The sequence below is a fragment of the Odocoileus virginianus genome, chromosome 7, assembly GCF_023699985.2.
Source record: "Odocoileus virginianus isolate 20LAN1187 ecotype Illinois chromosome 7, Ovbor_1.2, whole genome shotgun sequence".
In the NCBI taxonomy this organism is placed as follows: Eukaryota; Metazoa; Chordata; class Mammalia; order Artiodactyla; family Cervidae; genus Odocoileus; species Odocoileus virginianus.
This window is the reverse complement of record NC_069680.1, coordinates 3507973-3520821: the sequence shown is the minus strand read 5'-3', so window position 1 is coordinate 3520821 and position 12849 is coordinate 3507973. Positions and strand designations below refer to the sequence as shown.

The following is a 12849-nucleotide window of genomic DNA, read 5'->3' as shown; positions in this document are numbered from 1 at the left end:
CTCTCAGAAGGGGAAAGCAGGCATTGAAATGCCAATGATTTTCAATGTTTAATAGAAGGAAAGGGAGTCAATGAGTTTGTGACAAGCTAAAAATGAGGAAAAAGCATAGGAGACTGGAAAGAAATTATTATAGTCATAATGACCATCATTTAAAAGTATCTTGACTGTATGTTACAAAGTAGAATTTGGCCATAAACACAGGATATGTCATTAGTTCCAGTCACCAATCATAGTACCCATGATGGTCACTGGAATATTTCCACTGCTCTGAGATGAAATGATAAAAAATTATAGTGATTTTTCATGAAGCTAAATTTATTCAGTTTACACACTTGCTGTTTATGTTAACATTTCATTTCAGCTCTTTTTTGGCTGTTAATGTCCTTTTCTTTTGGGAAACAATAGTAATAAGTAGTTGATAGATTTAAGGTTCTTACTAGACAAAATAAAAATTTGGCAAATATGTTGGTTCTTCCACACTAATATTTATTTTGAAATCCTATTGTTTAGAAATCACTGGACCAGTTAATCTTCAAGATTTCTTACAGATATGGAAACTTAGACTCCCAGTAAGCAAAATAATTTATCTATAAGGACCAAGGACCATTCAGTAACACCAGGCAGAGCATTTCCAAGGAGAGATTTCAATGCATCTACTTCCCAATAATTCATATTTTATATAGAGTCCCAATTCTTATTCCCTAGCAAATTACAATCTAAGGCAGAAGAGAGATAGATTGTTATCACCTGGCACACAGAAGATAGGATAGAAACATCAATATACACATTAACAATGAGCTACTTACAGAATATAATTAGGGTTAGATGAGAGGTAAGAGAAGAACTGTGATATGGGGAGGGAGGTCCTATTTGGAAAGAGTAGCCCTGTGTAGATTTATACCCAAACTAGACCAAAGGACTAAACAAGTCATCTCAGAGTCAGTCAGGACTGTCTGGGACTCCTGAAATGTTACTGAATCACTTTATTTGTCTAGATGTCCTCAGGCTGGACATGGCTAGAGTTTCAGTGGCCAGACTAGAGAGATGGGTTTCCTCACAAAGTAAGAAAAGAAACACTGTTTTGTTGGGTTTGATTTTTATACTACAAACAGGTTCTGGTGAAGACACTGAATACTGGTTAAAGTAATTAATTAGGCCACCAAGAAATTACTGAATGGTTGGGTTACTAACAAAAACTGTGGATAAAATTCATAATTAAGCAGATTCTCATTATAACCAAGTTCATTCTTAGTCACAAGAGTAGCTATTTTTGAAAGGTATATTAATTATAGACATCTAGTGGATGAGTGATTTCTTTATTTCATTCAGGTGGTCTTCCTTTGGTCCCAATTAATGTGGCTTCTGAAAGTACATTCACTTGTAGTCCAGGAGGTGTTTAAGCCCTTGGAAAATCTGACCCCTTGTTAAAAATATATAATTAGTTTTAATTTTGAGTATAAGCAATGAACTAATGGCTTCTGAATTTGGAAGATAAGTATTTCCTAAAGGAGATAACCAGAAAAATGCTAATAACTGGGAAAACAAATTACTGAAAAGAAACCTAAAAGTTTACTGTGACAAATAAAACTATGCATTTATTTTCACATTCTTCTTGTGAGCAGTCTATGATTTTAGTGTGCTGAGCATGATTTGATTTACCATTAATTTAGCTCACTGGCATTTATTGAATGCCTACTAAGTGCCTGGTTCTGGTGATACAAAGGTAAGTAAAAACCTTTGTTCACCATCTCTAGGCTGTTCCCATCTCTAGGAGTTGCTCAGTACACATTTAAAAATTACAATAATTTCTACTGAAACTCACACCATACCACGCACCCTTACATAGAAGCACACACATATTTTCAAGGATCTAGATGTGTTAGACATTTTTAGGAACTGTGGGAAGCAGGTTTTAGGGCCAGAGATCACTTCTAATGCTTCAGTATATTAACATCTTGGTTTTAAATATCATCTTTAAATAATATGCTTTTTTTTTTTTTTCCCCCTGCTTTGGTCTCATTTTATGCAGACCTCCTAAAAGGTCTTTATGGCAGTTCCCAGTCTAACCCACCTAAGCTCTATTTCCTGGTTGATTAGTTTGGTAGAAGCTCTTCAGGGAACTTCAGTTGAGGGGAAGGACAGAGAGGTAGGTTGCCATTTTACCATTTTTTAGTGGCTGTGATGCTGCTCTTGGCACATGAACCCTTGGGGAAAACCTTGGCTCTGCATTTTAAGAGTTTTGCATGTTTGATATCAGTAGGCCCTGGGAGGCTCATGCAGTCCCCACACCACATAAAGTAGTTCTCTTCATCTGCCAAGTAGAAGCCCCATTTTATTCCAGAAAGAAGCCGAAAGGTGGAACCTGACAGTGTGACTGCAGCAAACCAGGTCTGGCCTCTCTCTCACTTTAACTGGGGACCTAGGGCTCAATCCTAGCACCCTGGGAGGTGCTGTGGGTTGGGGATCTATGAACCAGGGTGGGTGGTGCACCCCGCAGTTCTTGGCTGTTCTGGAGCATCCAGGAACTAAGTGTGGGAAGATTCTGGCTTTGGCTCCCGACTGAGTTTGGAAACCTAATTGTGTTACTGTTCTGTTCTGGCACCAGAAAGGTGTAATTCCCGGTGGGAGGGATGAGCCCAAGGTTGATATAGAGGTGGGGCTGAGGGGGTGGCTCTGCTGCTGCAGTGGAGTAGTCAACCAGTGGCTCAGATCGGGGCAACGCCTCCCAGACTAGGCAAGCACACAGGGTTGCTTTGACTTGGCCTAAGTCAGGATATATAGTGAATCCCCCAAGACATTTTGGCCTCAGCTGCAGGCAGATGGGAAACATGGACAGCCTTTTACCCATACGGGCAGATAGACCTTTTGATCTCGTCACTCTGTGTGTTCCTTCTGGCCGGTCTTTCTTTGCCCCATCGAGGTCAGAGGCGGCTTGTGTGTGTCTGCCCAGCGCGTCGCAGAGGTCCATATTTGCATCCATGGAATCTCCTTTTGCTCTCTGCGCTTTGGCAGGAATCACAGTCGCCACTGCAGGACCCCTCTGCAACTTAACCAGCCTTGCTCTCACTTCTTTACCCCAAAGAGAAGGGCCTGGAGTAGTCGAAATGCCTGACGCTGTCAGGGCAAACAGGCGAGCGACTGGTGCAGCCTCGACTCCATGGCGCAGGGGCTTTCGCGTCGGGGTCGCAGCTAGAATCGCCCTCCCCAGAGCCTTACTGGGAGGGAAGTAAAAATAAGACGTCCCGCCAGTACCCCAAATGTTACAACGGTATAGTTTTGATCCCTCCCTCCGATTCCCGAGCCTAGAGGGTTAAACCCGGAGGGTACAACACCACCCCTTCCTCCTACTTCCCCCGCCTCCCCCCCCCCCCCCTCCACCCCCTTACCTTTAAAAAGTTTAAAAATGTCTGCAGTCGAAATCTCTTAAAGGGGCGGTGCTGGTGAACGAGTACTCTTGGCACGAGTCTCTGAGAAGGCTGGCTAGGGGCGTGAGTTCGCTCCACCAGCACCAAAACACTGAAGAAAAAAAAAAAAAAAAGAAAAAAGGGAGAGAGAGCTCAAGAGAGGGGGGGAAAGGAAGGGAAAAAAAAGCGGGGGGGGGGGGGGAGGCAGACTGACACACACTTTAGATAAGGACAATTAGTCACCAGCGAGACCCTGTAGGAAGAGAGGTTTAAATCAGAGGGATTTAATGAGGGTGCTCTGTGCCTTCCCTGAAGCCATGCCCTCCAGCAACTCCCGCCCCCCCGCGTGCCTAGCCCCGGTGGCTCTCTTCTTGGCTCTGTTGCTCCATCGCTCTCTTTCCTCCCAAGCTGGAGACAGGAGACCCTTGCCTGTAGACAGAGCTCCAGGTATGAAGGAAAAGACCCTGATTCTACTTGATGTGAGCACCAAGAACCCAGTCAGGACAGTCAATGAGAACTTCCTCTCTCTGCAGCTGGATCCGTCCATCATTCATGATGGCTGGCTCGATTTCTTAAGGTAAGGCAGGGGCTTCAATGGATCATTTTTTTTTAAGTAGCAACCCCCACCCCTTTCTATCCCCCCATTCCAAAGGGGGAAGAAGAAGAAGAAAATGCACCAGGCGGATCTCTCAAAGAGAAGAAAGGTTTTCCTCCTCCAGGAATATTTGCTGTGAGGCTGTAACTGGTGATTGAGAAAAGCAATGTTTTCTATTAAGATGCACATGTTTGCAATGCAGAAGGCATTTCAGAAACTTATCAGTTATGACTGAAAAAATGTTGTGCTTACATATATCCACAATTAGCCTCCCGGACTCCTTCTGAAGAGAAACAAGAAGTTCAGGGTAGTTACAAAAGCGAAGAAAAGATCCGAGAGGAATGGGTGTGTGTGAGAGAGTGCGTGTCTGCGTGTGTCTGTGAATGTTTAAAAGGGATTCGCACGAAAGTGGAATTTTCCACGGAAAGATCGTTTCGTCAGTTCTCTCCCACTCCCAGACAGAGAATCAATCTAGGCAGAGGCTTCAGCGGTGGGCAAATTGGTTCGGATTTTTAATTTTATATCCTTTGCTATCCTCTCCAAACTTAAGAAGTTTGAAAGATACTTTTAATAGACCGAATGGTCCCACAGTCCCTCCTCCTTAAATCTGCGGTAACTGTATAGCTTAGTTTTTCTTGAAAGAAAGGAAGAAAGAAAAGAAAGAAAAAAGAAAGAAAAAACCCTCGCTGCGGTCATAGCGTATATAAGGAGAGCGGAAAGGGTCCTAGAAATACTCTAGGGATGTTTCGGAGGTCTGAATCTCGCACCGGTGGATTAGGAAGCCGGGAGATTTATAATCGTGGATTCTACATTACTCTAGGGCTTGGACTCTTAATTGGGGCGCACCCTCTCCCGGTTATTACTGTTCAGCAGTTAGGCAACCACGATCCCTTCACAACAGGGAGAGAGTTGCATTGTAAAAATAAATAAAAAAAATTGTCTACAATGTCGAATACAAGTGTTGAGTTTTAAAAAATTCCTTCCAAATTGGAGCTCAGCTGTGGGCTCCCTCGAAGAGCTCTGAGCGCTCTCAGTCTCACTTCTCTGCCCTGAGGCCGCGTCCGCCGTGCGTCTTTCGTGAGTATCTTTCACTCTCCCCGAAATTCGAGTTTGCTTCTCGTGTGCGCCCGCCCCTCAGTTCTCCGGGTCTCCTCTGACCTCGGCCGGGCGGGCGGACGCTGCAGGTAGCGGGAAGCGCAGTTTGGGGCGTTTCTTCCACGTGGAGCGAGCGTTGCGGGAAGGCTGAGTGCTTGCTGCCGCGGCTGCCGAGGCCGTTTCGGATTCCTGCCCGCGCCTCCGCTGGGAGGGCGGGAACAGCTCTGCGCGGCCCGGATTCCTCTTCGGAAGCTCTTCCTTGCAGCAGCGCGCGTCTTTGAGCTCGTCCGGGAAGGGAGGGGGGAGCCCAGCGGGGGGGCCAGCGACTACACTCCCTACTTGCATCGCGGTTCTCCGGCTGTGTGGACTCCTTTGGAGTTCTTTTGCTTCTTATCTTAAAAACAACAACAAAACCTTTACTGTTCTCGCTAAATGCTTGTCGCAGAAAAGATTGTGGAAGGCGGCTTTTCGGGAAAGGAGCCGTGGCGGGGCGTATTTGCATTGGCTGTGCAGGCTTCCGGCTGGACGGTTGCTGAAAACGCCGGTTCCGCGGGGCGGACTCGCGCGGCGGTCTCCTCTGCCAGCCGTGGGCCCACACGACGCCCGATTGCGCCCGCCTGGTAACGCAGTCCTGGAGTCCACGGCCAGGGGATCCTTCTCCCTACTGGGACTTCTCTGGGCGGCCACAGCTTTTGTCAGAAACTCTGAAACCGGAGTCTCCGTTGTCCACCCCCCCCCCCCCCCATTCCTATCCGCTGTCTTCAAGATACTCTTTAGTACCATTTGGATTTGGATTTTCAGAACCTGAACCAGAAAAGCGTTAAAAATAACTTAGAAATCCGAAACTCAATAGCTGATGCCCTTAGCATTAAGCGCATCAGTATTGCTAGTTCTCTGCGCCTTTCCTAATTAGCAGTGTTTGGCTTTAAAAAAAACCTATTTATGGAAATCCTGAACCTAAATAGCTGTAAATACCATTGTTCTGATGCTCTTCAGAGTCTGCTGCGACGCGCACGTTCCACATTTCAGCAAACTTCACTTTCCTCAGAGCTTCCAAATGAGCCCAAGTGGGAAGGGAAAAAGATGGAGCCCAACTGGCGGGTGGAGAGAATGTCGTTACCTTTCCTGAGATCTGGCTGAATTATCAGCCAGAGACATTGCTTTTACTGTGCAAGGCGGGTGTAGGAAGTGTTCTCAGAAAGACAAGGATTTGGGAGATGCATGCAGTTCTTATAAGGTAGTGGAAAAGGAAAATCACCTTTGGCGTTGGAAAAAAAAAAAGAATCAAACTTGATGTCAGGTGCCTGGTCTGAGAGAAAGAAGGAGGGTTTCATCTTCTGCATAGAGGTTGCGGTTGCCCCTGGGGCAGAGGAGGCAGACTCCCTCTTTCAGCCGAGGTTTGGCAAAAGTCGGAGCCCGAGGTCCCTGCGCTGCGCGACTCCTTTCGGTGCGCTTTCCCGGCAGGGGTAGAAGCCCAGCAACTGCGCCTTAGTCCCGTATTCTCAGCAGAAGCGTACCGCCACCTATGCACACACTGTTAACAAACAGTCTAACTCTTTGTAAATACTGCCTTCGGTGAGCACCGTCGGGGTGCCTGAGGGAGGGGGCCGCGACCAGCTGGGCGCAGGAGGCGCAGCGCCGGGTACCTCGGCCCAAAGCTGGGCGGGGTAGGGTGACAGGCGAAACTCCACAGAGAATGGAAAGAGGGATTTGCTGGTGCCCTGCGGCCTCTCGCTTGTCCCCCGTATCCTTTCCTTTCTCCTTCTCTACCCCTGCAGCTCCAAGCGTCTGGTGACCCTGGCCCGGGGACTTTCGCCCGCCTTTCTGCGCTTCGGGGGCAAAAGGACCGACTTCCTGCAGTTCCAGAACCTGAGGAACCCGGCAAAAAGCCGTGGGGGTCCCGGCCCGGATTACTATCTCAAAAACTATGAGGATGGTGAGAAACTTGGTTCCCACTTTTGTTGGGTGGGTAAAGTTTGGGGAATGCGGGGGAGCAAATTGTGTACGTGTGTGTGTATGTGAGGGGGCGTGCAGATTTGGAGGAGGACCAGGTTGGAGCTCACCTGAAAAACTGGCGGCTGTAGGCGAGGGGACACAGGAGTGTGGGAGTTCTGAAGTGATTAGGAAGAGGGGGCTCCTCAGGGTCTCCTTGTCCAGGCTCCTGGCTTTTCTCCGGCGGCTGAGTCTCAGACAGAGGCCCAGAAATAGTAGCCAAAACTTCTGGCTGACTAGTCCTGTGGGGAGAAGGTTCAAGGAATTTCTTGAGAAAATTCTTTCAGGTTGGTAGGCTGTTAAAGGGTCAGGGTCACGTTTCCTTTCTGAAATTATAGGAAAAGTTGCCTTTTGTTTTTCTTATTCCTTGCTTTCCTGAGATGAGGCTACCGAAGTCTTCAGCCGTTTTTGAAATCCACTAAAATTTTCTGGAATAGTCGCTTTTAGATTGGTCCCTTGTTGGAAAGGTTTGAAAATCTTCGCAGTGAGTTCTCCTTTAGAGTGCCTAATCTCAGAGTCACACTTTTCCACCCCCTAAGTTTCAAAATGGAATTGTAACTGCCAGCTTTTCCTGCCAGGATCAGAGTTGAGTGTTGGAAGGCCTTTGAAAACTCTGAATCCTATTCTAATGAGAGGCCAGTCGTTTTTTTTATATACGAACAGTCTCATTTTTACTAGGGAAAAGTGAAAATGGTATTTTTAAAAAATTGTTTAGAGGGTTTGGTTTTAATATCAATGAACTTTCTGTGTGGGTAAAATAGGCAAGATGGCAATTGTTGGGTCTTCAGCCACTAAGGTTGTTTAGATTGCATAGAAGAGGCATTAGTGTCCATTCCTGGAGGGCTATCTCTGCCCTGCTGTCCCTTTTCATAACTGAGCTGCAGTTTTATTTTTAAAGGGCTTAGGGACATGTTCTCAGAGCTCCCTGGATTTTGTTACATCTTGTCCTTATAAATCAGCAAAACGAGGAAAAGCCTGTTGTATTTTCTGGGGCTTTCACTGAACAGGAATTTTGGAGAGTTGGGATCTGTTTCAAGGTTGGCTGAGAAACATTTTTTTTTCTAAGTGTCAGATGAGAAAGAGGGCAAGGTTGAGGTTTCTTGAGTTTGAATCCTGAATCAGACTTACTCTTTTACAACATTTGCCAAGTGTGTAGATGTTTAAGGCTACATCTTTTCAAAGGTAAATGTCATTGCTATGAAAATGTGGATTGCAGGTAGACTTTGCTGTCACTCAGCATAAAATGCTGAAAGCTAAAAGATAATCCTGAGCAGCAGCTCTGATGGTAATTTGACCCAGTGCTTTTTAGCTCCCAGGGTCACTGTCAGCTTTGTGTTCAGGTACAAGAAGGGAGGATATTAATGGTTTTCCTGATGAAACTGCTCTTCCTTGAGTCCATTTGAACTACTACTTCTTTAGTTTGTGAAAAAATTTGTAAGAGTCCCAGGAACCACTGTGGCGGGGCGGGGGGGGGGGGGGGACTATTATAAGTTTAGGAATTAGCCTTTTTCTCCAAAATTTGTACATAAGATTATATTACCTATTCACTGAGAATGGGAGATCTGCTTAAAATGAAGGTTACAATTTGTTTCCGTTTGTGAAAGGAGAAAGTGGGCATCATGGGGAGAAAGGAAATTGGTAGAAGGCCGTGCCCCATAAAACTCCATAGAATTAGGAAAAAATCAGAAATGGAAAAGATCTAAGAGGTCATCTTTATTCCTCCCACCATTTCAGGGGCCAGTACAGGATCATTCCATATGGAATCCTTTTCTTGTCTTGTCCAACATGGTATTAAATATCTCTAGGAATGTAGTTTTCACCACTCTTGTGGGAGAAAGTTCTTTTGTCCCATAGGTTTTTGTCAGTAAATGTCTCCTGAATTTTCCCTTTATATTCTCCAAATATGTGAATGTTCCTTTTTGCATTGTTTCAGACATTTATCTTCAAAATAATTTCTTTGTTGTGAGTGTCAGCTTCAAAAAAAGGTTTCCTCTTAGCTGTTTTTTTAATCTAGACTACCTGGATTTAATTCTTTTAAAACTTTCTTTAAAGTCAGTTCTTTCAGACACTAATCTGTTTTATTGCTCCTAGCTGAACTCCTTTTGATTTATGTCTCCCTGGTAATAAGATGCTCTGAACTATACCAGTATTTGAGGCCTTTGCGCAGCTAAAGAGAGTAGGAATGCCCTGTTTCTGTCCTTTGATGCTCATATATCCTTAAATCACCCATATTGTCTTTGTTGTTACATGTTGTGTTGCAGAATTAAAGGCAAAAATGGTTTTGGTATAGGCTCAGCAATTTTGCAAATATTATACTTCAGTCATCACTTTTCATCCAGTGATAACTATCATCATAATGAGCTTTTTAAAATAATTAGGTTTTCTCAATAAATGGCCGTATAATAGGGCCATTTGGGCATAAGTACCTAATTTTTTAAAAAAAGAGATGTATTGGCTTAAACACAGTATAGAATAATGACATACATTTTGAATAATTAGATATAGCTACTGGCACATGATGAAACTGAGTGACATAGGGAGGAGAATATGGAATTTGGATTCAGAAAACCTGTATTTCACGCCTGACTCTATCACTTATGAATATGTGGCCTTGGGCTTGCTGCTTCTGTATAATATATGGATGATGATAATACCTGCTGCACATTGCTTCTGTGAGGGTTCTGAGAGGTAATGTGTATAAAATATTTTGTCAACTGCAAAGGCTAAATATGAAGACTAAATATTCCTACTTGTATTAAAAGCAGCTTCAGAAGATTTATATTTAACATTTTAAAGTGGAATTAAGAAGTAAATAAAATGCAGTAGACCAAAGTTTATACAGAAGAAAGGAGATAGAATTAGGGAATTGTTTGAGAGGATTAAGAAAATGTAGGGAGAATTCTTTTTAAGAATTAGAGGTGGAGAACATAAGCGTGCCTATTTTTTTGTGTGTGGTAATGAGAGAAGAGACTAATATTTAGTTTTGTTATATACTAACATTTAAATGAACTGATACCCAGCTTGGGTGAGGTACACTTCTCTGGTTAATGCATTCATATTGCTACCTTGATGTGATTTTTTGTTTTTGTTGTTTTTCCCTGAACTAACTGAGCAATTAGCAAGTCATGTGGCTTGTATTTTCTGAATACTTTTAAAGCATTTTAAGGCAGCTGCATTTCCTCTTTCTAAAGTCGCTGTTTATCTATCACTTTGGGAACTTCTCTAGTTAGTCCTTTAATACAGTTACCTATTCTACTTTAACTTAGGCAACTTGAATTTCATACAAACATGATGGAAGAAATGAAAATAGGAAATAGGATTATTCTTCATACTTTAGGGTCTTACTCTTTGTCTAACTTCCTCTTGGCTCTATGTGATGTTATGCTATTCTTGCTCCTAACAAAGAAATCATAGGTTAATCTTTTGTTCTTAAATTTATTTGGCTACTGTCTGCTCCTGTTTGTTATATATTCAGTGTGCTTTATTTGTATGCCTGTCTCTCTACTGCCATAATCATATCTTTAATCAAGATATATACCATTTGTTGTGCACATCAAAAGCCAGTTTAATATTTTTAAAATATCACCTTCATCATGTCACTCTTTTGCTGGAAGTCTTTTGATTATTTTTGGATTGCTTACAGGAAATGTTCAAACTCCTCAATTTACCATTCAAAATCTTTTTAAAATCTCAGCTTATCTTTTGTACTCTTATGCTTTCGTATACCTTTTATTGCAGCCTTGCTTGATTTTCACTGTTTCCTTAAAACACCTTTATCTCAACCCCTTGTGTTCAGCCATTCTGTTTGTGCTTTAAATGCCTTTTTCTTGGCTTTGTTAAAATCTTACTACCCACTCTACCCAATTCTGCAAATGCCCCTTATTTCCACAAGCCTTTCCTGAACAGGTCATTTCATAGTTATCTTTTCTTTCTTTGGATGGTTTTGCAGCTTTCTTTCTTTCTTTTTTTTTTTTATTTTTCCATTTATTTTTATTAGTTGGAGGCTAATTACTTTACATCATTACAGTAGTTTTTGTTATACATTGAAATGAATTAGCCATGGATTTACATGTATTCCCCATCCCGATCCCCCCTCCCACCTCCCTCTCTACCCGCTCCCTCTGGGTCTTCCCAGTGCACCAGGCCCAAGCACTTGTCTCATGCATCCAACCCGGGCTGGTGATCTGTTTCACCCTAGATAATACACATGTTTTGATGCTGTTCTTTCGAAACATCCCACCCTCGCCTTCTTGCAGCTTTCTTTCTTTTGGCCCCTTCTGTCTTGTTTTACTTTTTAACAGAATGTAAATTATTAATGGGAAGGGACCATATCTAATTGTTGCATATCCCAAAATGTCTAGCATTCTGTCTGACACAGAGTAGAACTTCAGCAAATATTTCTGGATGCCTACTAGGTTAAAAGCATGTTAAAGGCACTGGAAAAATGGGGGTTGCCAGTGAAGAAATGTGTAAGCACATACATAAAGATTCTATTCATTTTTTACCTTCAGTGCATTTTCCCATGAAGTCCATTCTTAATATTTATTTTAATGACATACTTCATTATTTTAACTGTGTTCTCTTTATCTTTGGTAGTCTAAGTGCCTTGGTTTAATACTGTTTGTTAAATCAACTTTACCACCTGATTTAAAGCCTTGCACTGGACTCACACTTTTTTTTTTTTTTTAAATCATATCTGTTTCTTTTTTGCCTTTGCTTTAGCTTTGCTTGGTCAACCTTTCGTAGTTTCTACATCTAATTTTCCAACTCACAGTTTAATAGTACCTTTTCACAAATTTAAATGTTGTTTTCAATTTTCATTTCCTGAAAATTTTTGCTTCTGAGAGCTTCTGAAATCCTAAATAATGAATGTGGAGTACACTTTGTAATCTCTAAGGCACTATACAACTAATATTATTGTTCTCCTTTCTCCAGGAAGTTTTCCTAGTTTTAGTAGAGATGAGGTAGTTAATTCTTTGTCTTTCTATTCTCAGTCCATCCATCAGGACATATGACATAAGAACAGCACAACTGCCAAAATACATATTAGCCTTGAACATACAGACTTTGCACTATCTCACTTTATTTTACATAAATGTTTCTTGAAATTCAATTACATTTAACAAGTCTTTATTGATTACCTGATCTGTGTTTAGTTTGGTGTTGGACAAAATGGCAGGTTATCAAACAAATAAAAGATACAGTACCATATCAACATTAGAGCACAACTGTAATTATTGCTGTAGGCAAGATCCACTAATCAGTATTAAAATAAGTAGGCATAGTTTATGGCAAAATGGGATATTTGCATAGCATCAAAACATTTCTCTCATAGTATTAATTAATTACTGTGGTGGCTTTAGCATATGACCACCAATTTGATACATTTAGGATGTGGAGCTTCTGTTCTCTACTTGAATGTGGGCTGGATTTAACAACTCGTTTCCAAAGAAGAGAGTCTGTAGGGGGGAAGATAATAACTTTACAGTGGAGAAGCTGTCAGATATCATTTCAATATCACATATTGGTGATCAAGGTTAACATCAGCAGATGAATCATGTTGATATCATGTATTCCCTGATATCATGTGATGAGAAGGACACTTTACCTTTGTGATATTTCCTCAAATCCATAACTCTCTGTAAATATGAGAAAGCACTAGTCAAATTGAAGGATACCCGACAAAATACTTGACCTTTCCCCTTCAAAAGACCTTGTGCCAGCTATCAATGATCTAATGACTTGTTAATGAGATAACATTTA

The 12849-nt window shown here is 42.4% G+C and overlaps 1 protein-coding gene across 1 annotated transcript in view; it reads left to right on the top strand.

Annotated features, from left to right (window-relative positions):
* The first annotated feature begins 3607 nt into the window (after nucleotides 1-3607).
* The window catches only part of HPSE2 (heparanase 2 (inactive)), a 666499-nt gene continuing 657257 nt past the window's right edge, over nucleotides 3608-12849 (top strand). Inside the window, exons 1-2 of the mRNA XM_070470009.1 lie at nucleotides 3608-3981; nucleotides 6873-7030. Of these exons, the coding sequence (XP_070326110.1) occupies nucleotides 3692-3981; nucleotides 6873-7030 (448 nt within the window). The 5' untranslated portion in view covers nucleotides 3608-3691. The remainder of the gene's footprint in view (nucleotides 3982-6872; nucleotides 7031-12849) is intronic.